This window comes from Macrobrachium rosenbergii, chromosome 58, assembly GCF_040412425.1.
Source record: "Macrobrachium rosenbergii isolate ZJJX-2024 chromosome 58, ASM4041242v1, whole genome shotgun sequence".
In the NCBI taxonomy this organism is placed as follows: Eukaryota; Metazoa; Arthropoda; class Malacostraca; order Decapoda; family Palaemonidae; genus Macrobrachium; species Macrobrachium rosenbergii.
In genome coordinates this window covers 24,285,986-24,311,689 of record NC_089798.1, presented here as the reverse complement: position 1 = coordinate 24,311,689, position 25,704 = coordinate 24,285,986, and the positions used below count along the sequence as shown (strand labels likewise).

Here is a 25,704-nt window from a genome sequence, read left to right as displayed (position 1 = left end):
ACTTAAACCTAAAAGCAAAGAGATACAATGACAGACAAAAATATATGAGGTACATGAAGCAAAATAAAAACCGCTTCAGTACATCTGACTAAATCTAAATCCGCAGCACATCAAAATCCAAAACACAAGACAGGCAATAATCAGATAAACCAATATCGAGTATGAGGAGCAAGGCAGCGAGGCATGAACTATCCAGAAGGCAGGCAGTGAAATAAATGAGGCAGGCAGGCAGGGGGGGAAAGGAAAGGGATAAGGATAATTAAGGTGGGAGATGACACTTCCCACAGCCACTGTAGAAAATTTTAGAGCTTGAGTGATTTTAAATAATGGCGTTTAAACACTAGAGGTGATTTCCATCCTGTATATTTGGAAAGTTCGGCAAAATCCATATTATAGAAATAATTAGTGGAGGTAGCTACTGCTCGGATATCATGAACCTTTGGAACTGAATCCGGGTTAGCTTGCTTAATAAAATACAGAATTTGTTGTCTTATAGCATTCAAAGAGAGAGTACCGCCTTTCTCCCTGATAAAAAGAGGACCCGACTTAAACTGTGGAGTTCTTTGTAGGTAAGACTTTAAGGTAAATACTGGACATAATGACCGGTCCTGAGGAAGAGGCACCACCTTCCAAGGGGACCACCTGTCCTGAGGGTCTTCATTCTTAGCTAAGAACGTATGATCAGGGGAAAAGAGGACTTCTCCGGATGGAAGGAAGTTAACATGATCATCACCTCTAGTGAGGGCTGATAGCTCTGAAATTCTGGCACCTGAAGCTAAGCTAATCAGAAACAAGGTTTTCCTTAACAGATCCAAGTATGAGCATAGAGAATTATCAGTGTCAGTGGCTAATTTCAAAACATCGTTGAGGAACCAAGTAACGGAAGCAGGGCGAGTTACTGGTCTCAAACGGCACATGCTCTGGGGATGGAGGAGAAGTATGAATCTGTAAGGTCAATATTAAAACAGTACAAAAATACCTTCTTTAAGGCTGATTTAGCTGTAGTAATAGTGGCCGAGCAAGGCCTTTTTCAAACAATGACCTAAAGAAAGTAACTGCTAGGTTGGTTGTCATAGTTTGAGCTCCAGATGCCTTTAAAAAGGACGCCAATTTTGACTGCCGAATCGTATTGTCTGAGAGTAGAGTCTCTCTTGTCTGATTCCAAAACAGAGTGTTGGCGGGGTCAATGTTTGCTCCCTTCTTTGCAGCAAACTTTATAAAGTCCATAAAACCAGTGCATTCTGAATCCTTAAGGAAGCTGACACAGTCTTTGTTTGTACAACTTGGGTCAGTCTGGGTTTGGGTATCTGATGACACCGCAACTTGAGTTCCTGTAATAGAGGGAACCAGTTGCTCTTCGGCCAATAGGGAGCTACTAGAGCTAATTGGCCGTTGAATGACCTGAGTTTGTGTAGGACTTTTAACAACATGTTTATCGGAGGAAACAGATATATCCTCTCCCAACAATTCCAATCTATGGACATCGCATCCGTGGCGAAAGCCTGGGGTCCAGGTTGGGAGCCACGTAACAGGAAGCTTGTGATTGCTTTCCGTGGCGAACAGATCCACTTGGAGGCCCGGAACCCCGGCGAATCCACTTGAAGGAGTCTCCGTCCAGAGACCACTCCGTCTCCAACGGAGTAGTCCTGGACAAGGAGTCCGCTACCATGTTCCGTACCCCCGCTAGGTGGGTGGCTGACAGATGCCAGCCGTGCTTGTTCGCCAGGGAGAAGATTGCTACCATCACCTGGTTTACGCGACCTGATTTGGATCTGCCCCTGTTGATGCAATGAACCACCACGGCGCTGTCCAGCACAAGCCTGACATGAATCCGGCTGGTGGGGCGAAGTTTCTTGAGTGTTAGAAACACTGCCATAGCTTCCAAGGTGTTTATATGAAACTGTTGGAACATTGTGGATCACGTTCCTTGAACTTTTTGTTTTGGTGAGTACCCTCCCCAACCGCTTAATGAAGCGTCCGTGTGGATTACCAACGCCGGAGGGGGAATTGAAGTGGAACCGGCCCGATAGGCCACTGACTGTGGACCATGGCGAGTCTTGTTTTCAAGATTCGCGGGATTGAAGAGATCCTGTCTCTGAGCCTGACAGTGGCTCGTCTCCGCCATACTCTGTTTATATCTTTTAGTTTCGCTTTCAAGAGCAGGTCCGTCACTGAGGCGAGGTGAAGGAGCCGAGAATCCTTTCTTGAGACCGGCGGAAGCTGCTTTGTTCCTCAGAAATTTCCTGGTAGCGGCGGCAATCTCTTTCCGCTTGGGTGGCGGGGAGGGACAACCTGTTGAAGTCAGGTCCCATTGGAGGCCTAGCCACTGAAACCGGGATTCCGGAGTCAGGTGGGACTTCTCTCTGTTAAGCTGAAAGCCCTAACAACTCCAGGAACTTGATCACTATGGCGTAGCCTTCCGGCACTCCAGAACTGTCGGAGCCCAGATTATCCAATCGTCCAGATAAGCCGCCAGGGAGATTCCCGGGACCGTCAGTTGTTGAACGACTGTTTCCGCCAGTTTCGTAAAAATTCTGGGGGCTACATTGAGTCGAAAGGCATGACTCTGAAGGAGTAGGCTTGTTTCGAGTTTGAAACCCAGGAAGGGAGAGAAGTTGCGCAACCGGGACGTGATAGTAAGCGTCTGAAAGATCGATAGAGGTGGTGACGGCTCCACGCGGAAGTAGAGTCTGTACCTGAGCTACCGTAAGCATTGAAACTTGTCGCATCTTATATAGCGATTTAGACGTGATAGATCTAGAATCACTCTTTGTTGGCCGGAATCTTTCTTTGGGACTGTGAACAACCTGCCTTGAAATTTGAGGTGCCTTACTTTCTTTATTGCTCTCTTGTTGAGAAGCTCTGTTACAAAGTCCTGTAGAGCTTTGCATGGGGGTTGGTAAAACCTGGTCAAAGGATGGGGATCCTTGATCCAGCTCCAACCCAGACCTTTGGACACAATACTGTGTGCCCAAGGGCTGAAGGTCCACTGGTCCTTGAACCAGTAGAGGCGACCACCTACCTGAATGGTCTCAGTGGGAGGAAGAGGGCTTGCTTCCTCTACCACGGCCTGATTTGCCTCGAGAGGCGGATCCAGACCTACCTCTATATGGGGCGCGACCTCTACCTCCCCTTGCACTTCTATTGAGGCCGTGAAAAACCCCACGGCCCTCATAGGAGGAGTTGTACGCCAGAGAAGAGACGTACGATGGTGCAGCAAGAGGTTGGGCTGGTTGGACTAGCACGTATTGGTGGGGTTGAGCCTTGGAGGTGGAGGGTTGGCCTACCGCCGAGACTGGGACAGGTTGAACCACTGTCTGGGGATGAGGCCTCCTTCTCCTGAAGCGCTTCCCTGACTTAGCCTGGGAACCACCGGCCTCGGGAGTTTTCCGTTTGAAGGCGGAAATACCCCACCTCGCTCGCAGACTCTCATTAGCCCTAGTAGCTTTGCTCAGGACTTTCGAGACTTCCTCCTCTGGGAAGAGGTTAGTCCCCCAGATGGAGCTCTTCATGAGCTTATTAGGCTCATGGCGAATGGTGGCATCCGCGAAAATGAATTTGCGGCACTCCAGTTTAGCCATCATGAAATCGTACAGGTCTGCCTGAAAACCTGCCAGCAGGGATTTAGCCAGAACCTGGAAAAGTTGTTCGTCTGCGCATGAGACGGCTACCGCCTCAGACAGACACAAGGAATTTAGAGACCGGCTCAGGCTCGTCCTTGCCTCGAACTCCGTCTTCAGGAGAGCTTCTGGGAGTTTGGGAAGCTGCTCACTGAATTGTGAGGACGCACAGAAGGCATCTAATTTGCCCACCGTAAAGGAAGATGGGGCGTCCCTCCAGAACTCCTCACCCCCCGGGAACACCAGGGATGAGGAGTCCGTCTCCCTGAGCTGAGGCAGAGGTTTGCCTTTGAAGCAGGCATGAGCAGTTGCCAAAGCAACTTTATTCATGCAGGGAGTGGGTAACTTGTCACCCAAGGAGAACATAGTATAGTTCCCCTTGAACGGAGTGAGCTTGGTATTATCTGCTTGCCACTCCGTGAGAGTGCGAAGCAGAGCCGATTGTGCCTGGTCCCTAGGGAAGATCACTGTCTCCTTTGGGACCTTATCTGAACGTACCCAGGCTTCCTCCATCAGCCTAACGAAGCCTGGATAGGGGGGCAAGAGGTCAGCAGGGAAGAACTCCAGTTCCTCCAGACGTCTTGTGCCCAAACCCTCGATTGTCAGGGTATCCTCATGGCGAATGGCACGTAAGGCAAAACGCCACGGGTTTCCAACGTCAAAAGGAGGGAGGGAAGCAGTATCAGGGATCTGATAACTGGGTCCGGCACTGCCGGAGCGAGCTTTATCAGCAATCAGATTCTCCTGACTTTGCAACCTGTCTGCGATCTTGGAAAGCTTAGAGTCGACCTCCGACGAGAACCTAGCTAAAAGCATCCCGGCGAACGCTTCAGGGTCAAAGGGAGGCTGGCGAGGAGGGCTGGGTCTAGCCGCCCTCTTACTCGCTCCTTTGCCCGAGGTTCCAGCTTTACTCCCGTAGGCCAAAGGTGCGGAGACCTTTGCCTTCGACGGGGGAAAGGGGGATGCCTTCCGGGAAGACGAGGACTTAAAGCCCTTCGCCTTCCACGAAGTCTTCAACTTGAGGACAGCAGATGGAGCACTGTCCCTCAAGATAGAAGACTTGGAAAAGCCCTGAAAAGAAGAGGTTGATGATGAAGGGGAATCAAACAGGGCGCCCGCCCCCACTACCTCACTTACCTCACCACCTACCTGATCCTGCTCAGTATTCATGGGCTCTAAGTCCAGGTCCAGAGCGGGGACGTCTTCGGAAACCTCCGCGAAGAGGGTCTCTTCTACAAGTGGCTGGGTCACGACCCGGATCTGCTTGATGATGGGGGCGGCCACTTCAGTTGGTACGGCCGCAGCGATCCGGGCTCCGGGGTAGAGAAGGTCTCTCCACTTCTCGTCGAGGACGTATGGCTTCCCCGACGGAACGTTCCTCCCAAACCCAGCCACCCAAGCGCGGAGGGACTCAAGAGCCTCCTTTTTCGAGGACTCGTCAGCCTGAAAAAGGGGGGGTGAGTCAAAGGGAGGCTAAGAAATACCTACAAAATTACGAAATATAGCCAAAACATTGTAATATGGAAGGCAGAAATAACATACAGGTGGAAAGCAAATAGCTTACCGACTCGTCCTGGGTGCACCCGCAAAGAGCAAAGCACACCTCGCAGCCCTCTGGGTGCCACACGATCAGATCATCCAGTCGGACTGCACAACCAGCGTGGGTCCGACACACCACATGGCCATAGGGTTGCTGAAGAGTGGCGGGACACCCGGGCTCCTCACAGCGGACAGTCTGTAAGTGAAAACAGTAAATGAGCTTACCTTTCTAAGAAACTTAATCTAAGTAGGCAAGGGTATTTCAGTAAACCGCCGGAGTACTCCGGCAGAGTGAAAAAACCACGTCAGAGACGGGCCTACTAAAAAGTAACTTAATTTAAGGTAAGCTGGGTATAAACCCCGCTGACTGCCGGCGGGACGAGGGGGCCGAATCGACGGGACCTTCACCACGAGGAATGCCGGGAACAGAACGGCGAAACCAGGGGTGAAATCACCGGACTCTATGACCATCATAAAATAATAATAATAATAATAATAATAATAATAAATAAATTTCCGCTCAACAGCGGGGTGAACCGCTGGGAAATTCAAACTAATAAACATCTACCGGCGGGGTAAACCGCCGGGACATAAATAAACACACACTAGTCCCCAGGCGGGATGAGCCGCCGGGGAAACAAAACACAATAAGATGGTAAAATAATTGGTTAACAGACAATATAAAATTACGATCCCCGGAGTCCGGAACCACCCACACCGGAGATCTCAGGACCTTATCGAAGAGAACCAAAGAAGGGTGAGGCTACCAAACACCACGATCCACCGGGGCAGATGTAAGCGCCAGTCAACCCAACTAAAGTATCTCGAACGCCGTAGCGAACAAAGAACAAGGTCGAGATGAAAACCCTGAGATGTTCGAGAACCTGCTCGATCAAAGGAGAGCGGGTGATGGGAGGGGAAACATGAGCCCAGCTACGAGTCACCTGGAACCAGCTCTGGGAGGAGCGAATCCCTCAACCAGAAAGATTCACAACATGGGATGAGAGTCGGACACCGACATCACCCACAAGAGAAGATGACGAGAAGCCGGACCCAAAACAGGGTAGGGGAGGGGGTGGAAGTGGACAGGAAGGTAGTAGGCCAGAGCAGAGGCGAACAGGAGACTGGGAGAAACTCACCCGCTCAACTGCATGGTACCAAAAATCATGGCCTACACCTAGGGGAAGAATGACCAGGACCTCTGGATTCTCCTAAAAAAAACATAGACGTAGCCTATGAAAAAGGGAGGGGAAGAGAAGGAAAGGAGAGAAAAGGGAACAACAGAGAGAGAATTTCCGAGATGAAGACCCACCAGCCGAACGTAAGGGAGGAATAACACTCGTGGAGGAGAAATACCCATAGCAGAGCTCAACCCCTTCGTAAAGAAGAGGGAGGAGAACGGGGACTCACTCCACACCCAAACAACGGACAGGAAGGCACGACAACAGAAATCCCTCAACCTGCTGACCCAAACCTCTCACTAACCTAACTCAAGGGGGGGGAGGAGGAGGTCATATAAAGCCTAACATACACTAGGCTGACAAAATAACCAAATCATCAAGTGTGTGTAAAATAAACAAAATAAAAATATAAAAATATACCGTGTTTGGTGCGTAGCCTAACCGAAGGAAGCGACAGGATGAGCCTGACGTCCCCACAGAAAAGGACAACGCAGAGGTAGCATGATGTCGAGCATCAGCCCACAACAATGAATAAAAATATATAATCATTAATAAAAATGTCCAAGAGGAAACATCCCGGTGAGAAAATTAAGCGGGAACAACGGGAACCCGATACAGGAACCTCAGAGACGGATCAAAACAATATCGTTAAAATGAAACCGAACAATCCCACTTAGAAAACCACCAGGATGAAACCTGTGGGGAAGCAAAAAGCATGAGCCGACCAGGAAAAACCCAAACAGAACAAGCCGAGTGGGTAAACCTCGTGGACAACATGGCTGGCTGGGGGATGCCGTAGCGTCATAACAAAGCCACGAATAATAACAATTACATGCTAAGACAGCCAACAAACTATAAGACAAACCCAAAAGAAGATGGCAAAATTACGAAATAAGCCAAAAAAAAAAAACACAGGCTAACCAAACACCGTGGCGCAAAAATCAAGTGCTAGAAATGGAATGAGTTCAGATGGCGCTGGAGTCGCCGCTTGGCAGGCTGGGGAGCGTGGGCGCTAGTACGGCCCCTCACTCTTCTCGGGGATGTTGACATGGGGATGTCTTTCGAGTGTGGCTCTGTGGTTGTGATTCCTTCACTCACCCTTGGTTGTACCGACATCTTCATCGAAGATGCTCGATCTGGGGGTAGTAACTCCAGCATTCCTGTAAGCTTTTTTCTCTGGTATATTTAGCAATATTTATACCTAGAAATTCGTGTAAGAATGGAATCTCACCGGGTGACACGGGGCCGAACTCAGAAAACCGTAGTTCATAACAAAGGGTAGTAGAAAATGATCTCAGGAAAGAGAACTAATTCAGTAATCCCTCACCAGTCTTAGTAAGGCAAGGCTTGAGGATGCATGCCAAGTCCAAAGAAGAATAAAACTGATGATTTCAGGTATTGGTGAAAATACTCATGCTTGTATGGATGTAAGGAGACAGGCCCTTATCTGCTTGAAACTTTTATCATGGTAATTACTGAAGATGTAGACATTTTTGATACTTAAATTTTACAGTTTATTTGTAGAAAAATTACACTGAGCAGTTAAACTCTATAAATTTTAATTCTCAATTTTGTATAGCTCAGGTATATAATAAGGACAAAATTATCTTACTTGCTTTGTTTGACATTCAGGATAGTGTTGTACTGTGATCGAGAAAAATTGAGTTGTGCACAACTTCTTAATACAGTCATATGCGAAAGTGTGTCGGTACGCATTCATATAGGTGAAACTAATGCACTCTCAACACTGTAAAGTATGCGTGGTGAGCATCGCACTTTAGCAGAATATTGAATTTGACTGTTCCTACCCCATCTTAGAAATGTCTCCTTGGGATAAGAAGGTAGCTCAGTGACTGAAACCCCAGCATCCAGTTACATATTTTGTCTTCCAGTGACAAAATTTTTTTTATCAAATGACACTGAAACTTAGAAAAAGCTATGTAAAAAAAATGAAAAAAATAACTAAAACAAACTGCCATGTATGACATCTTGAGCAGAGTTCCTTAGTTTTAACTGGTATACTATTGGTATATGGGGGTAATCTCCTTACCCTTAATTCACTAATATTTCATGCAGTTGTAGATTCTATGTGGAAAGTGATTAAAGGATGGTTTTGTATTTTTCATTGACTGGAAATATTGTATGCCAAAATGCCATTTTTATTTTCAGGTTTTGAAACTGCTCGGTCTTTAGCATTCCATGGGTGTACAGTTGTATTTGCTTGTAGAGATTTAGATAAAGCAGAACAAGCAATCAAGAAGATTCGTATCCAGAGGCCGAATGCTCTGTGTTATCCAATGAAGGTTGACTTCAGATCACTTTCAAGTGTGAAAGTATTCGCTCATGCTTACACTGTGAAATTCAAGTAGGTCTCTAAACACAGGCATACATGTTTCTTCCCCAGTTATTAATATATAAATATTTCACAATAAATCCATTGGAATAATTTTGTTCATCTTGATTAAATAATGTGAAATAACATTGATACAAAAATGACAGATTTTAGCTTCTTTCCTTGTCAGCTTCTACAGATAAACAATTATGTTTAATGTTTTGCATGAAGGTAAATTGCTGTTCACAAGTTATTTAAGCTTAACAAAGATAATTACTGCATAGGCCAGTGGGACAGGCAGTCGGTGTCAACTATTCCAGGTAATGTAGATTACTATTCCCAATTAAAATACAAGACTACTCATCCTCAAAAGGGCCTAGCTGCTCTTTACCGGTTGATGAAAGTCATTCATTTTTAAAAATGCTGTTCTTACTTGGAGGGACATCTGCTCTTTGCCCATTGATCAGAACATTTTTTAGCTGTTCGTCAAGTAAGGACCCAAGCCACAATTTTACAAATGGATAGACCTTCTGATCTTCTAAACACCTGAGCCACTCTTCATCTAAAGACCTGAGCCACTTTTCTGCCAAAGACCTGCACTGCACATCTTCTAAAGATCTTGGCCACTCTTCTTGAACCACCCTTTCTAAAGACTTAAGTGGCTCTTCTTCTAAAGACCAAAGCCACTCTTCTAAAGACCTGAGCTGCATCCCTGAAGACCTGACCCGAGTCACTAATATTTGAAAGATCTGAGCCACTCAGATTCAAAGAATCCAGGTAGCTCATCCTCTATGGATCCAAGCTGCTTATTAGTTAGTTTACTAACATAATTAAAAAAGAAATAAAGTAAAATTAACATTTTTTGTTTTCAAGGACATGAATTGTTTCAAAAGACATGAATTTTTCATATTTGCATGATTTGTCACCCATCCTCAAAGGACAGGGGGTGGTAATTTTCAGAGAATAATATTTGTTTATCTGAAGGAGAACTCAACTGGGCCTCCCCCCTCGATTTGGGACCACCTTGACTTGGTGAGGGGGCTCTTGAACCCCAGGAATCTAATCCCGGGTTTGAGTCCAAGAGTCCCATATACCATTATATATTTCTTTGAATTAATTTTTGTGGAATTTTCTGCTTTTGCTAAATTTATTGGGCCTGATAAACAGGAAAAGATAATATCATAACTGGGTTTGGGTTACATCCGAAGCTAAATATGGGGAACTGTGGTAGGACCATCAACTGCCCGATAATGTTCGGACCTCAGAGATATCAGGCGGAACTATTCTTTATGGGTGGTCCTAGCAAGCAGGCTTGGCTTACACTTGGACCACTATGATCATGTTGTGCTATCCCCTGTGGGGTAGGGTAGGGACACAGACATTTGGGAGTCAGTTCTCACTTGTGCCATTGGTGGAAGAATAATCCCCATGAAAGGCTGATGATATCTTTTTAAGGTTTTCAGGTTTATTATTATTTTTTTACCCCTCTCAAATCTTTATGTTTAGCATTTATAAGGATTCGAGTACCCCTGGACCCTCTGATGGTGCTGTTCTGGCACAGATGATGACCTCTGCACCCACCTTGGAGATTGAAATTTCTCCAAATATTGATGACTTCTCGAAAAATAAAATGACAAAAAGCCGTAATAACAAATATCCTGATCCCCCTCCTGACTTCCCCTCCCCTGGACCCTCTAGCCATGCTTTTTTGATGATGACTTCAAGCAGGGACACGAACTTCTCTAAGAAATCTTCATCCAAAATTAAATCCTCAGCACAGCCAGGTTGTGTGAAAAATTTGAGATTGCTCCATATCGAAGACTTACCAGTATGTTGTGATTATGAAATGATCTCGACAGGTCTGAAATCATTTGGAACTGTTGTAGAAATCAGGATGAACTTTATTGATATTGAATGTAAATGGGAAGCATGGGTTACCTTTAGTAGCCATGATGAGGCTCTAAAGGCTAGTAGTATGATAAGTGCCATACAAATAGGTCAAGCTACAGTACGAGGAGCCTTAACAGACAAAGTTCCCAAAGACATGGACGTTTATGTGCCATCTAAATGGGCTCAGGGTAAACCAGAGAGAATGCAGACATAAGGACTCCTAAACCTCCTATGTGGGTGGTAGCTTCAGCCAAGGAGGAAAATTATAACTACTATAAATTTTGCAGATATCTTCAGAAAAAGGTGGGAGGAATAAAGAGCAGTGATATTTCTCATTTTGGGAAGAAAACCGTTCTTATTTATGACAAATCCACAACCCAAGCATATATGCTGGCCTTGTTGGACATAAAAAATTATGAAATGATTTCGAAGATCAAGCCCCACTTAAGCTTTAGTTATGGGAGAGGAGTACTATTTGACAAAGATCTTTATGACATGACAGAAGAAGAAATTCTAGAAATGAGTCCCACTTCAGTTTGGAGAGTGAAAAAGGCAGCTATTGCCAACATGATCATTTTAACCTTTGTAGACTCTGAAGTACCTTCTCATGTCATATTTGAAAATGAAAGGGTACAAGTGCGTCCTTTCCAGCAAAGACCAATGCAGTGCTATCATTGCTTTAAGTTTGGCCACCCATCAAAAAACTGCAAAAATGATAAAATTTGTATAAACTGCTCTGGTGTCCATCATGATGATGAATGCAATAGAAGAGCAAAATGTGTTAATTGTCAACTGGAACATAAATCCAATAATAAAAATTGTGAAATTTACAAATATGAACTGTCTGCACTAAATAAAGCCAATGCAGAGCATAAGTATCGGTTTTTCAAAAAGACAATTAGGTCAACAACCTAGGAGCTATGCTGGTGCTCTTAAGCCACAACCCCTAACTACCACTAGGGGTGCAGTTGCAGCACCCTCTAATGTAGCAGTTGCATCAACCCTTGTGGGTGGCCTTGCCATCTGGGTCAGGTGCTCGGCCTGTTGAGGCTAGAGCACAAGCCTCCAAGGAGGATAATATGGCACTTAACCCAACCACCTTGGAATTGTCTCAGGCAGAGTCTCTGCTTGATTGAATGGAGACTGAGGAGCAAAAGGACCACAAGAGGAGATGATCCTCCTTATCCTCTCCTCCAATTAAACATGCATCACTTAGTAATAGATACGAAGTACTAAGCTCGATGCAAGAACCCCCGCCTGAATTTAAACAAACTGACAAGAAAGGGAAACAAAATGACACCAGTAAATCAACAGATAGTAAACCAAACCTGTCAAGACCAGTCCTTTCCAAATCATCTCTTGCTAATACTCATAATCAAAAGAGAGTAAATGAGAGGGCTCCATTCAAAGGGCCTTCCACCAAGCCCAAAAAATAGTTTTCATGTCAATACTACAATGGAATTGTAGAGGTCTTAGGGCTCGAAGTGAAGAGCTGAAGGTACTGCTCCATGACCATAGCCCAGGTATTGTGTGTCTCCAGGAAACTAAACTTGGAAGCACACAATATAATCCTGGTTTAAATTACAGCATATATAATTCTCCAGCACCAATTGGAGATAGAGCTGAGGGAGATGCAGCAATTGTTGTGCATAAGTCGTTGCAGCACCCCTTGCTATCAGTTAATACTCATCTCCAAGCTGTAGCAATAACTTTCATTTAGACAAGCAAATTACAGTTTGCTTGATCTGGCTACCTCCTGATTTGAATTTCACTTATAATGATATTCATTTACTGATCAATCAGCATCCTTCTCCTTTCCTCCTCTTTGGTGATTTTAATGCTCCCAACCTCATATGGGGTGGGAACATGACAGATGGCAAGGGTAGGATGTTGGAGGATATTGTGGATGATCTTAATATCACTATACTCAGTAATGGGGCCATGACTTACCTTAACATCTACTCCAGTACTTATTCAGCTATCGATCTGAGCTTTTGCTCATCTAGTATTGACATTGATTATGAATGGTCAGTAAACGAAAATCCAAATGGGAGTGACCACTTCCCAATTCATATAAAAACAGTTAAGAATCAGCCCTCTGAGTCACCTCCCAAGTGGAAGGTAGATGAAGCAGACTGGAAGAAATTTAATGAGTCTGTTCTCATGGACAAGAATGTAAAATCATTTCCATCCATCTCAGAGGCATATAATTACTTCAGCGACACCACCATCAACGGTGCAGTTGCCTCTATTCCAACAACAAAAGGGAAGCCCTCTAGACCAGCAGTTCCTTGGTGGAACAAAACCTGCAGTAGTATGAGAAAGATTACAAAAAAATGCTACAAAAGTATAAGAGGAGTGGAACGTCCCAAGCCAAAGTTATTTACCAACGTGCTGTGGCCAAGAAAATAAATATTTTAAAAAAGCAAAAAGAAAGTCATGGATGTACTACATTAATGGCATTAGCTCAAAAACACCATCCAAAATGATTTGGAAGAAAATTAAAAAACTAAATGGCAAGTTTGTCCCTGAACCTCTGCCTACCCTAAAGGTGAATGGTGACCTAATCACCCAACCAGAAAGGGTCATAGAAAAATTAGGAGAACATTTCTCGGGAATATCGAGTAGTGAGAACTATTCTGTAGAATTCCAAGACAATAGAAATGCCCAGATTTCTCTTGATTTAAGCGAAAACAATTTTGAACCATACAAGGCAAAATTTACGCTGCAGGAACTCAAAGATACCTTGCAGAATACCAAACCATCAACCCATGGTGAAGATAAAATACTTTGAAATGCTGAAACATCTCCCAGAAAAGTCCAAGAAATCTCTTTTAGATATAATGAATGAAATCTGGGAAACTGGTAGTATTCCTAAGAGCTGGAAATTATCATTAATCCTCCCTATGAAGAAACCAAACAGGGATCCTGTTTCACCCAGCAGCTACCGACCAGTAGCTATCACCAGTCGTGTTTGTAAGCTGATGGAAAAGATGATTAACACCAGACTTATATGGCACTTAGAAACAAATAAATTACTTTCTCCATTCCAGTTTGGCTCTCAGAAAAGTAGATCTACTCTAGATCCCTTGCTCAGGCTCTCAAACCAAATACAACAAGGTTTTGCTAAATAGTGCCAAATAATAGGAGTTTTCATTGATTTGGAAAAGGCATATGACACCACATGGCCTTATGGTATTATAAAAAAGCTGTATAAGATGGGCATTAAAGGAAAAAGGATCAGATTGTATATATTCATTTTTATCAGAAAGATATATAAAGGTAAGAGTTGGGAATTATGTATCAGGACCTTTCTTACAAGAAGAGGGAGTTCCTCAGGGTAGTGTCCTTAGTGTCACTCTCTTTGCTATTGCCATTAATGGAGTATTAGAAAAGATATCATCACCAGTAAAAGGGTCTTTATTTGTAGATGATTTGGCTCTGTACTTTACAGGATATGATGCAGCATCTACTAGCAGGTTCATGCAAAGAGCCATCGATAAAGTAAGCAAGTGGGCTAATGAGCAAGGATGTCGATTTTCTGAATCTAAAACTGTCGCTGTTCGGTTCTGCAGACGCCGAACTAAGGAAACCATTCCAGCTCTTACCTTAAATGGAGTTATTTTACCTTACTCTACTGAAGTGAAATTTTTAGGAATGGTATTTGATGAAAAGCTCACTTGGAATAAACATATTGACCAATTAAAAGTGAAAGTGAAGAGGTCACTAAATATTTTAAAAGTACAGTAGTATGTAATTTTAATTGGGGTGCTGATAAGAAATCGTTGTTAAGGCTTTATGATGCAGTATGTTTATCTAAGTTAGACTATGACTGCCAAGTATACTCATCTGCTTCAAAGACTAAACTCAAGGAATTGGACACTGTGCATAATATGGGGCTAAGGATCTGCACTGGAGCTTTTAGAACTTTACCCATTGAAAGTATTTATGTAGACTCCCATCAGTTACCACTGGACTTAAGGAGGCACGAGCTAGGTCTGAGATACACCATGCGGCTGAAAAGCTCAAAGGAGAACCCTTCTTTTGAGATTTTAAAACAGTGTGACTCAAGGCTTTTTGTAGCTAGATCTTCAGTACCATTTCAAATCAGACAGCTGGGTGAACTGGAGGGTGAAAGCATAAAAACACAGAAGATCTTACAAGTTAAACATCCTGCTATCCCTCCATGGTTTATTCCAGCAATAGAAGTCTGCATTAAAGAGACAAAGAAGAAAGATCGTTCGGAAGAAGAAGTCAGAAACAAGTTTTTGGAGCATGATGAGAGGCATATAAATGACAGGAAAATCTATATTGACAGATCAGAATCGGAAGATGGAGTAGGATGTGCAGTGGTGTGTGAGGCGGAATCATATATAAAAAAAGTTATCAGATCCTCATCCATTTTCACTGCTGAAGCAACAGCCATAGTTAATGCTTTAAATCTTGCATTTGATAAATTGAAATCCACAGTAATATATAGTGACTCAAGGAGTGTTTTAGAAGCCCTAAAGAAGTTTAACCCTACCCATCCCTTAATTCAAAAGGCTCAGGAATGAATTTTTTATCTTTCTGTTTGCCACAAAACAGTGAAGTTTTGTTGGATTCCTGGGCACACTGATCTAAAAGGGAACGAACTGGCTGATAGTAAAGCAAAGGATGCAGCAAGATGTGATTTCTTAACTAATAAGGTGCCACATTTGGATATGCGTCCAGTTATGAGACAATACATTGGTACAAAATGGTAGCAGAGATGGACTTCCCCCATTTTATCCACAAATAGGAAGTACAGAAAGATTAGAAAAGTATCGATTTTTGGAGTTCGGATTTTAATCATAACAGAAGATTTATGAACCCTAAAAGAGTTCAGAGGTCTGGCTAAACAAATCATTTATAACTAACCGAGATCATCCTCACATGGCTTAGGATTGGCCATACCCGCTTCACTCTTAGTTTTATTTTAGAGGGAACCAGTGCCCCAGTTTATGCTCACTGTGGTGGTCAGCTGTCCATTGAGCACATGATGGTGCACTGTCCTAAATTTAATCGCCTTGGACAAAGTATTTACTAACTGGGAAGACTATTTCAGAAGTTTTAAATTATCACATTGAGATAGATAATCTTATGGGCTATCTGAATGAGTCTAGTTATTTTAATGAGATATGATCTTGGTATATTCAATAAAGATTTTAGTCATACTTATTTTATATACTAAGTATATATTTTGAATATACAAGTTTAATATATATTTATTTTTTGCTGGTTCTATCCAGTATCATTCTTAATTTTTTATGTTCATATTTTAACGATGAATTTTACTAGTATGTCATCATTCACATATTCATTATCAATCATATCATTAACTTATATATTTCACCTTCATTATGGCACTGAATAATCCTGATGGGTTCCAGTGCTTGGTCTTCAAGACCTAAATTTCATAATCAATCAATCAATCAATCAACTTGGTTACAAGTCCTTTGAGAAGATTATTGACTTATCTTTCTGGAGACAGTCCCTTTGTTTGTTTCAAGGCCTGTAGACGTTTGCCCACAGTCGCTAGACAAGAAGGTGAGAGAAATGATGGGAGAAGAAGCAGTAAAGGCAGTAACAGACAGATCTCCATGTTCTTACAGCCACATCCTTAGAGTTCAGAAAATGGTAGAAGAGTGGCATCCCATCATTGACCATAGGCCTCTGAATTAATTCCTGATGTAAGCCCATTCCCAGATGGGGACAATACCTTTGGTCCATTAATCCTTAGGAGAGGCAGGCATCCTGTGATACTCAAAAATGGCATAAGAAATCTGCTGAATAACATAATCTGATTAGCCGTATGTTGCACCGTGATATTTGAATGAATTTTGCGGGAAAATGTTCACATCCCTTGAATTGGCTATAAATGACTCTATGGCAAATCTTATGGCAACACACACCTCTAGTCAGGATATGAGTGAGATTAGTTTGACTTGAGTTTCCTGGGGGAATGTACTACATCTCCCTGTGCCAGTGCATCTTGTATATATATACAGTACTCATAAATATACTCAGGGATTGCTGCTGGTTTTAGTTGTTATCTTTTACAATAGTATGTCAGCTGTAATTGTAATTTTGGAAAGTAATCTATACAAAAGAATACAGTATTAGAAAGAACATGTATAGCTCACTAAAAGGTACTACATCTCCCCATCCCAGTACATCTAAATATTTGTCCTTAATTATACTCAGGGATTGTTGATGATTTTAGTCCTTATCTTTTATGATATTATGTTAGCTGTAATTGTAATGTTGCAAAATAGAGTAAAAATATATTAGAAAGAAATGTATAATTCACTAAAAAAGAGGTCCCACACCCTCCTGTGGAAGGTACAAAAATATTTGTAGAATTTTTTTCTTAAACCATGTACATTTGCATATCATCCTCTTTCCAGTGATGTGTATTTTTTTTTTTTTAAATTGGCCAACCTTAAAGTTTGCACATTCTTGGGGTATTGTTAGTGTATATTTAGCCTGGCCTGTAAGGGTTAATCTGTAATAAAAATGAGACTTTCTGGCACTAATTGTCTTACAAGATGCACACCCAGATTCCACGAAGTTGGGTAAGTGTTCCAGTTCAAAGTTCTTTGTTTTAGACTGGTTAGTGCCCAACAGGTTTTCACCAGAGTTCAAGAAGCATTAATGATCTGGATGAAAGAGAATGGGATAAGGTTTTAAAAAAGATCTGGATGACTGGTTCATTTGACATAAAAGTCCAGACATCCATTGGTATCACCTGTAAAAGCTTCTTCAGTTTTGCTAGGACCTAGGTTTACAGGTCAATTAGGAGTAAGAGGATATAGAACACACTGTAAAGGGCTCTCTACCTCAGCATGAAGATCAACACAGGAAGTTTTTGTTCAACTAGTGAAGGGCAGAATTAGATTCTTTGCAGAGTTAGAAAGTTGTCCTGAGACGGTGTTCCCCAGCATACATGTAGCAAGTTCTTAAAGGTCACATGATCTCCTTAGAAAAGAGGATCTCTTACAGCCAATTCAGAATATGTACTCAGTTCAAAAGAGGATATGGTGATCTGCAGTGCATACAGGAAATTTCTCAGTTTTTTATGGACAAAGTAACTCCATATCTACAGTAGTTGCTGGATGTCAGCAAATTATGACAGGAAGTAAAACTGATCCTTTATGCCCCTGACATTTTCTTTTTGCATGCTTCCACAAAAGGCTGGAAAACCCACTTAGTTGATTTTCAGGTATTGGATGTCTGGCCTCTCCTGGACAAAGGCTTTCACATAAACTAATTGGAATTACAAGCAATATATGTGGCTTTAAAAGCTTTCAAGCTGTGTGTGTCAGGTAGGATGACAGGCGTAATGTCTAACAACACATCAGTTGGCAATTTAAAACATCAAGGAGACACCAAGTCAGAAATCTTGTGTCATCTGGCTACAAATATTTTCACATAGGCATAGAAACATGAAATGAATTTCATCACAAGGTTTATGGCCAGTAAGCAGTGTGTTTTAGCAGACAGCTTCAGCAAGGGAAACAAGTTTCTGCCCTCATGCTGGTCACTCCACCTTGGAACTTGCAAGATTGGCAACTATGGGGATCCTCAGTGGATAGTTTGCTTGCCACCATCAGTAACAAGTTGTCATTGTGCTGCTCAGCTCTGTTAGATCCAACAGCCTGTAAATGAATGCTTTCATCAATCCAAGGTGTAAATGGAGACTTTTACATTCCTCCTATTTGCAGCAGTAATGAGAGCCCTGGGCAAAGAGCTGACCACCAAAAACCTCCAAGTAACCTTGATAGCCCTTCTCTGGAGGAATCAGGAGCTGTTCTCAGAAATTAGTAGAGCCACCTTTAGAACAAATTGCTTTTCATGCCCTTGCATTGAAGATGCTTCCTCCCTTGGGAATTAATTTTGTGGCATGTGAATGAGCTTAATTTTTTATCATTCTTTATAGATGTTTAATCACTCATGAGGCTAAATAATTGTTGGCCTGTCATTTTTTGCTGGGTCTGTTGAAGAGACTCAGACTTCATAGATTGGTGATCAAACTACATTGCTTTTTGCCATTCCATTATTTAAAATTAATGATCAGGGCTGTTATATTCTGCTTTGTCTAGTACAAGGCTTATAATTTTACTTTTAGAGATCCAGGGACTTTGTGGTCTAAGTACAGCCAGGTTTCTCTTATCCGTAGAATGAACTAAAAGTCTCATCAAAGAAATCTAAGGTAAAGTCAGTCATCATATGACCAGGGCTTTGTCAGCTAAATTTCAAAACTTAATTTGGATGTAAGAGGTGCTTTAATGGTAGGATATTTTCTGACTTTTTGTAGGAGGTTTAATGAATAAGTGGCTGGATACATACTCCTTGGGACCTGTCACAGCAGCGGGACAAATGGATTCTGTTTGAGAGCTTCTAGGCAGGTAGATCAGTCATTACCTTCATCTCGTTGTTATGATTTCATGTTGTAGTTTTCTGGCAGTATCTGATCTTATATCCTGCATACAAGGTGAGCTATTTAATCATGTGAGTTGATACTATACCAAAGAAGTGAGATGTGCAACCAAAGGTCCATACCAGACTCAAAATATAGCCGATTTTTAAAGTAATTTGTATTTTTCCTAACATACAAACCTAAAGTTCTTGACAGTGGTAGGGGGAAGCCTGACCCACTCTCCAGTCTGCACTCCACTTTGCCTTTCAGCCCATGTACCAGAATAAGGGGTGGCTGAGGTGAAACATAAATGTAAAGAACTTCAGGTTTGTATATTAGGAAAAATACAAATTACTTTAAAGTTTGTAATTTGTTCTTACACAAATAGTATAAACCTTCATTCTTTACATAGGAGACTTACCCATTGGTGGGGGGAAGTCTGGGCAAATCTCTGAACCAACTGGAGACTTACCCATGGTGGGGGGAGTCTGGGCAACTCTCTGAACCACGTGGTTGGTTCTACCCTCCCAGGAATACCTTTCTGGCCTATAAGAACTGAGGAAGGAATCCCATGCCTCTAGCTTGTTGGACATATGGGATGTTGCAACTGCTAGACTTCTGGGCTTAAAGTAACGAGTTTGTGTCAATACCTTGAAGAAAGCTTGGATGAACCCAGTGGTATCAGAAACAATGAATCTTGCTAATAAAAACCAATGGGTTTGTTTCATTGTCAATCCCTCTCTCCCCTTGTCAAGAGAGAGAGATGATGGACATGCATCTAATCACCCTACAAAAGATGAAAAACAGGTTACATTGTTGTGAAAAACAGAAACCAACTTTCGTGCCTCTCTGCCCTGCAAGAGAGAAAGGTAAAAGAGAAAAAGGAAGAGGCCAGTCACTCAAGCACACACTCTCTCACTTACCGAACACATTAGACAAGGTGCTACCTGTCCCTTTGGGTGAGCCATATGAGCTACACAACTTGTTGGGCACCCACTACAGGGCCTGAGGAAACCATGTCCAAGGACTTATAGCAATGTCCCACAGGTAGAATGAAGTGATTGTGGTCTGGCAGGACCACAACCCTGCTCGTAATACCTGTAGAACTGACAAGTTCTTCCAGAATGCAAGGCACAGGGTGATGCCTCTAACCTTGTGAGGTCTCGCCAAGACCGCACTCCTGTCTACTTTGTCAGACAAAAAGTATGCCAGGTTGATCATCTCATGAAACCAGAAAGAGATTGTGTTCTTGGACACCTCTTTCTTGGTCGAGCCAGTACTAATGAAAAGGCATCGACACTCAGGCCTGAGCTGCCGAGTTCTCTTAAGATAGTAACGCAACACCTAGCTGGACAAAGTAGCATCTCCTCGTGATCATTGCCTACAGAATCCTCTAGGGAGGGGATCGAAAAAGACTTAAATCTGGCGTCAGGAACTGACAGATTCTGAGTCTTCACTACAAATTCTGGGACAAACTCGAGTGTAACAGATCCCCATCCCCTCGAGTGCTTAACATCAAAGGAAAGGCCATGAAGCTTGCCTAGTCTCTTCACCTAAGCCAGGGCAAGCAAGAAAACAGTCTTGAAGGTCAGATCCTTGTCTGATGACTCTCAATGGCTCATACAATGTGCAAGTCAGGCTCCTCAAAATAAAAGTCATGTCCCACTCGTGGGGCTTGAGTTCCCTGGGTGGGCAAGACTGTTTGAAGCTCCTCAGAAACATGGAGATCTCCCACAAGGATGAGAGATCTACCCCTTGAACCAAAGGACTCGGCCAAGAGCAGTCTACTCATATATCCCTTCATGGCTGAAACTGAGAGAAGCTTCTCCTGGCAAAGGAAGACGAGAAAGTCCACTACCGACTTAAGAGAAGCTCTGACCTAGAGATACCCCATCAGTGACTCCAACTACAGAAGACAGCCCATTTCCCCTGGTACACAGCCACAGAGGATTTTCACAGGTATTCATATATCTTCACTGTGCATCGAGAAAACCCTCTTGCTCAAGGGAGACACTGGATAGTCTCCAGGTGTGAAGTGCCAACCATTCCACTGCCTGGTGATACGTCTCTGCTTGCAGCTGGCACAGAAGGTTGTGCCGCCCTGGGGGAATCTCTCTCAGTACCTCAGATAACAGAGCCAGCAGGTTTGGATACTACTCAGTGTGTGTGGCCCCATGGGAGCCACCAGCCACCTAAGAATTGGGGTGATCATGAGTGACTTCATAACCCTGTTGATCACCCAATTAATTAGACCGAATGGAGGGAAGGCATATGCCTCTAGATTGTCCTATGGGGGCTAGAATGCTTCCTCCACTGCAGCCCTCAGGTCTGGAACAGTCGAGCAGAGCACCAGTAATTTCCTGTTGTAGCAGGTCACAAACAGGTCTACTCACATGACAGGAAGACCCCAGAGATCGTAGAGTCTCTCTGCAGTGTCCTTGTGTAGGGACCATTCTGTCCCTATCATCTGACTCTGGCAACTTAGCTTGTCTGCTACCACATTCTGAGACCCCAGAATGTAACTGGCTGACATCTCCACTTAGTGTACTGCCGCTCACCCGTGCACCTGCACTACCGACTTGTGAAGCTGAAAGAAAACTAGCCGCCCCTGCTTGTTGACATATGCCACCACTGTGGGGTTGCACTCATCAACACCACAGAGTGCCCCATCACGTGGTCCTGAAACTCTTGAAGAGCTAAAAAGCACCTGAGTTCCAGGACATTGATGTGAAGGTGTCTGTCATTCTGGTCCCACACACCTGAAACTAACAACAACTCCAGGTGTATGTCCCATCCCTCGGTCAATGCATCTGAAAACAGAAGCATCTGAGGAGGGAGAGTGCCCAGCGGTACTTCGGTTAAGAGGTTCCTGTCATCTATCCACCAAGCTAGATCTCTCCTAACTTCCTTCAACAGAGGAATAGGAAAGAAAGGAGGGTCCCTCACAGGAGACCAAAACTCCTTCATCCTTTACTGAAAGGAGTGGAGGTGATGCTGCCCATGAGGGACCAGCTCCAAAGATGACAGTTGACCAAGAACAACTTGCAACTGCCAAGCAGGTTGTTCCTGTCAAGACAGGAACTTCTGTGCTGCTTCTCTGAAAATGCTGATACGTGAGTCCAAAGGGAAGACTCACTGCTGCCATATCTATGAGCATGTCCAGATAACTTCTGCTTGTGCATGAGATCTGACTTTTCTAAGTTTATCACCACTACCAGGTCATGACAAAACTCAAGAAGATGATCTTTGTCCTGAAGCAACTGCAGCAATGAGCTTGCCAGGACTACCCATGAGTCCAGGTACCTCAAAAGACATATCCCGTGTGAATGGGCCTAAACTGAGATCAGTGTGAACACGCAAGTGAACACTTGGGGAGCAGTTGATGGAACACCATCCCCCCAAGAGTAAAGCGGAGGTACTTGCGAGAAGACCAATGGATGGTTATTTGAAAATACGCATCCTTCAAGTCCATCAGAAGCATGAAGTTGCCCTCTCTGATGGATTCAAGAACTGAAATCACCTTTTCCATCTTGAAATAGGTCTGGCAGATGAACTAGTTCAGGGGAGAGAGGCTGACAACTGGTCTCCAGGCGCCTGTCACCTTCTCTACTAGGAACAGGTTACTGTAAAATCCTGGAGGCTGATCCTTTATGACTTCCACAGCACCTTTCTTGAGCACTTCACCTCTTCCCAATGGGCAAGATCATTCTGCCAGTCAGGAACGCATGCCTGGAACCGCACTGGACGGAGGGTGAGGGGTGGTGAAGACTCAAAGGGTAGTAGATGCCCTACCCAAAGAACATCTACCACCCAGGTCTCTGCTCCATATCACTGTCACATTACCCAATGGCCCGACAGGCACCCCCCACCACCATCGGCAGCAAGAGGGGAGGAATGCTACCCCTAGCATCCTCCACCCTTCTTCTTGCCCTTGCCCTCCCTTCCTGGAGCGGGAGGGGCTGAAAGGGGTGCGACTGCGTACCTTTCACTACTGGGGCAGAAAAAGCTTGGGACCTCTATGAGGGGCTGAAGAAGACTGGGACTTTCTCTGACCTGAAGAGGAAGGGTCAACCTGGCCTTGTGGTCGGGCTCCATTGCCATGTGAAGGCCCGGAGGTCTTGGCCACTGCCTGGTGAACAAGCTTGTTATTGTTTTCGACTCACAGCCTGTCCACCTTGGCCTTCACCTCTCCTCTAGCAAGAGGGATGCTGAACCCAGGACCAGTCCATTCCTGTGCGCCAATGCCGGCTTGGATCCGACGAACCTAGAGATTTGAGACAATAATGCATCTTGTCTCTTCTAAACTAGGTTCACCTACAAGTTTGTCATCTGGTGGGCAAGGTAGGTAATGGCCCTACCTCCAGACAACATCAGTTTCCTGAAGGCTGAGTCATCTTCGGGTGTACTGGAACCCGAAGAAGAGGAAGCAATCTTGGCCACGGACAGTGACTACAGATCTATCCAGGAGACTGTCTGGAATGCTACCATGGCAGTCGATTACAGTGCTGCTGCCTCTGCCTGCAAGAGGGAGACTCCCTTTACATGAAGTCGCTCCAGTGACAGACCGGGACGCAGATGAGTCAGGTACAAATCAACCTGTTTGGTTGGCACTGGACTCTCTTAGGGAACACAGTATTTCCTCTGGAGCTAGAGGTGGGGGAAGTGTCTTGCATGAAAGGCTAGACTGAAGCAAGTTCTCTTGCCCAGAAACAAGAGAATTCACTTAGTCCAAGACCCCATCAGCTAGTGTAGACCAAGGCAAGCTGATTGAGACCCTGTGTTACTTCTAGGGTCCCCAAAAAGACTCGATGGCTGATGAACACTCCACAGGAAAAGCCAAGGTCTCTTCCTGGAAATCATTGTAATGCCATATCATCCTAATGATCTCTACACAATGCATCATTAACTTGGGGGTGTGTAAGTCCTTGGCAGAGGACCCTCGGGTCCATCAAGGTCCCTCCATGTCCTGGTCCTCCCGAGTCACCCCCTACACAGGAGAGGGACACTCAGAGCCCCTTGGTGATCCCTTGACCTCTTGAGCATACATCTTGTCCGGTCTGAGGACAACCAGGAATGCTTCTGCGGGCACGCTGGGATGGGAGCAAGAATGATCCCAGTCCCAAACACTAGGCTTGTGCAGTTCACAACTCCTGGAAAACTGCAAGGAGGTGGAGGGGACAGGTGAGGGATCATGAGCACCCTTGCCCAGCATGTCAAAGACCAAAGTCCCAGCAGGTGAGCGAGGCTGTGGGTAGTCGTCAACCTGCAGTGAAGACATCCGCATGGGTTGGGGGGAGCGGTTCAACTCACATGAATGTGGGCAGGGGCTGTCCCGCGAGCATGCTACATCCTTCTTAGAAGCGAAGGGTTCTATAAGAGAAGAAGACTGAGTGGGGGACCCCTCTTGCCTTGCCCGGGTGACCAGGCTGGTCAGGCCAGACTATCCCAGGACCCCTGGGCTGCTCTCTTTGAAGAAATGGTGTGGGTGAGGGGGGCTAAGGGAGCACCTGCACTCTGCTCACCTTCTTTCACTGGACTGTGCTGGCAGCCAGGCCTGGGTACATAGACCAGGGAACCTTGCCAGACCGCGTAGGCGAGCTACCAGGACTGGCACCAGTGTGCTGGAGGTCCAGAGAACCCTGGGCAGTGGTTGTTCCTGTGCACTCGGCAATGGGAGCAGCGTTACTTGCGGTACCGCTAGCAAGAGACCCAGCAGCCTTCTCTGCAGGAGAAGGCTGGCTGCTGGAAGCTGTATGAGATTTCCCATGGGCAGGCAAGGTAGCCTTCTTCTTCCTCCACTTGCTAGCTTTGGAAGAAGGGGAGGAGGTGACAGCACTTGACGACAAAGATGAAGACAAAGATGATGATGACGGTCTCCTCCTCTTCTTCAGGAGGCCGAGGGTAGCTTTAGACAGCAGCATGTGGAGGAGGACATCACCTAATGATGAAGTCAACAGAAGCACCTGGAGGCACATCACTGAAGGGATGTGTGGGGTTACCAATGACATGGTGGTAACCCTCAAGCCGATGGATACCATAACGGAAGAAGTTGCCACGATTATGGTCAAAGCAGTAATTAGAAGGCCTTGCATAGCCTTCAAATGGTCAATCAGAACAGACACAATCAGCTCACCCGAGAGGCCTAAAGAGGGCCAGAGCTCCCTAAGCCCCTCGGTCTCTACAGCACCTGCAACAAAGGTTGGGTTAGGTGAGGCAGCCTCCCTACCTTCTGAGAATGAGTGTCCACCCGAGGACAACTCCTCCAAGCAAAGAGAGACCACCGGAGAGGAACTGGGTTGGTCATCTTCCCCCACGCATTGGCTCTCAACTGATGTAGCAGCAGGAGTCGATGAAGGGGAAACCCCTTGGGAGTTGTAACAGCGAGCGAAAGTTTAGCCAGGGGTAAGGAGGAACTGGAGAGAATCTTTGTTGTCTTGGCTGAGTGTTGCACTCCGATGACACTGGAGAAACTTTCTTTTTTCTCTTCTTCCTGGCAGCAAATGTCATCCACTATTCAGAAGGTCAGACCCGGCACTCTGAACATGACTATTTTGGTTGCATTCATGCCTAAAGCATGCAACACAAAGTGTATGAGGGTTAACCTCAGTTGAGGAGAGGAACTGTTTATAGAGCATGTCCTTCCCTGGGAAGTATCGAAGGACTCTCAGTTTCCTCTCCACAATAGGCTTTAATGATTGACAG

General features: G+C 44.5%; 1 protein-coding gene across 1 annotated transcript in view; it reads left to right on the top strand.

The window, feature by feature from the left end:
- The window catches only part of Wwox (WW domain-containing oxidoreductase), a 663,476-nt gene that overhangs the window by 214,757 nt on the left and 423,015 nt on the right, over nucleotides 1-25,704 (top strand). The window contains exon 4 of the mRNA XM_067102038.1: nucleotides 8,510-8,705. Coding sequence (XP_066958139.1) covers nucleotides 8,510-8,705 — 196 coding nt within the window. The remainder of the gene's footprint in view (nucleotides 1-8,509; nucleotides 8,706-25,704) is intronic.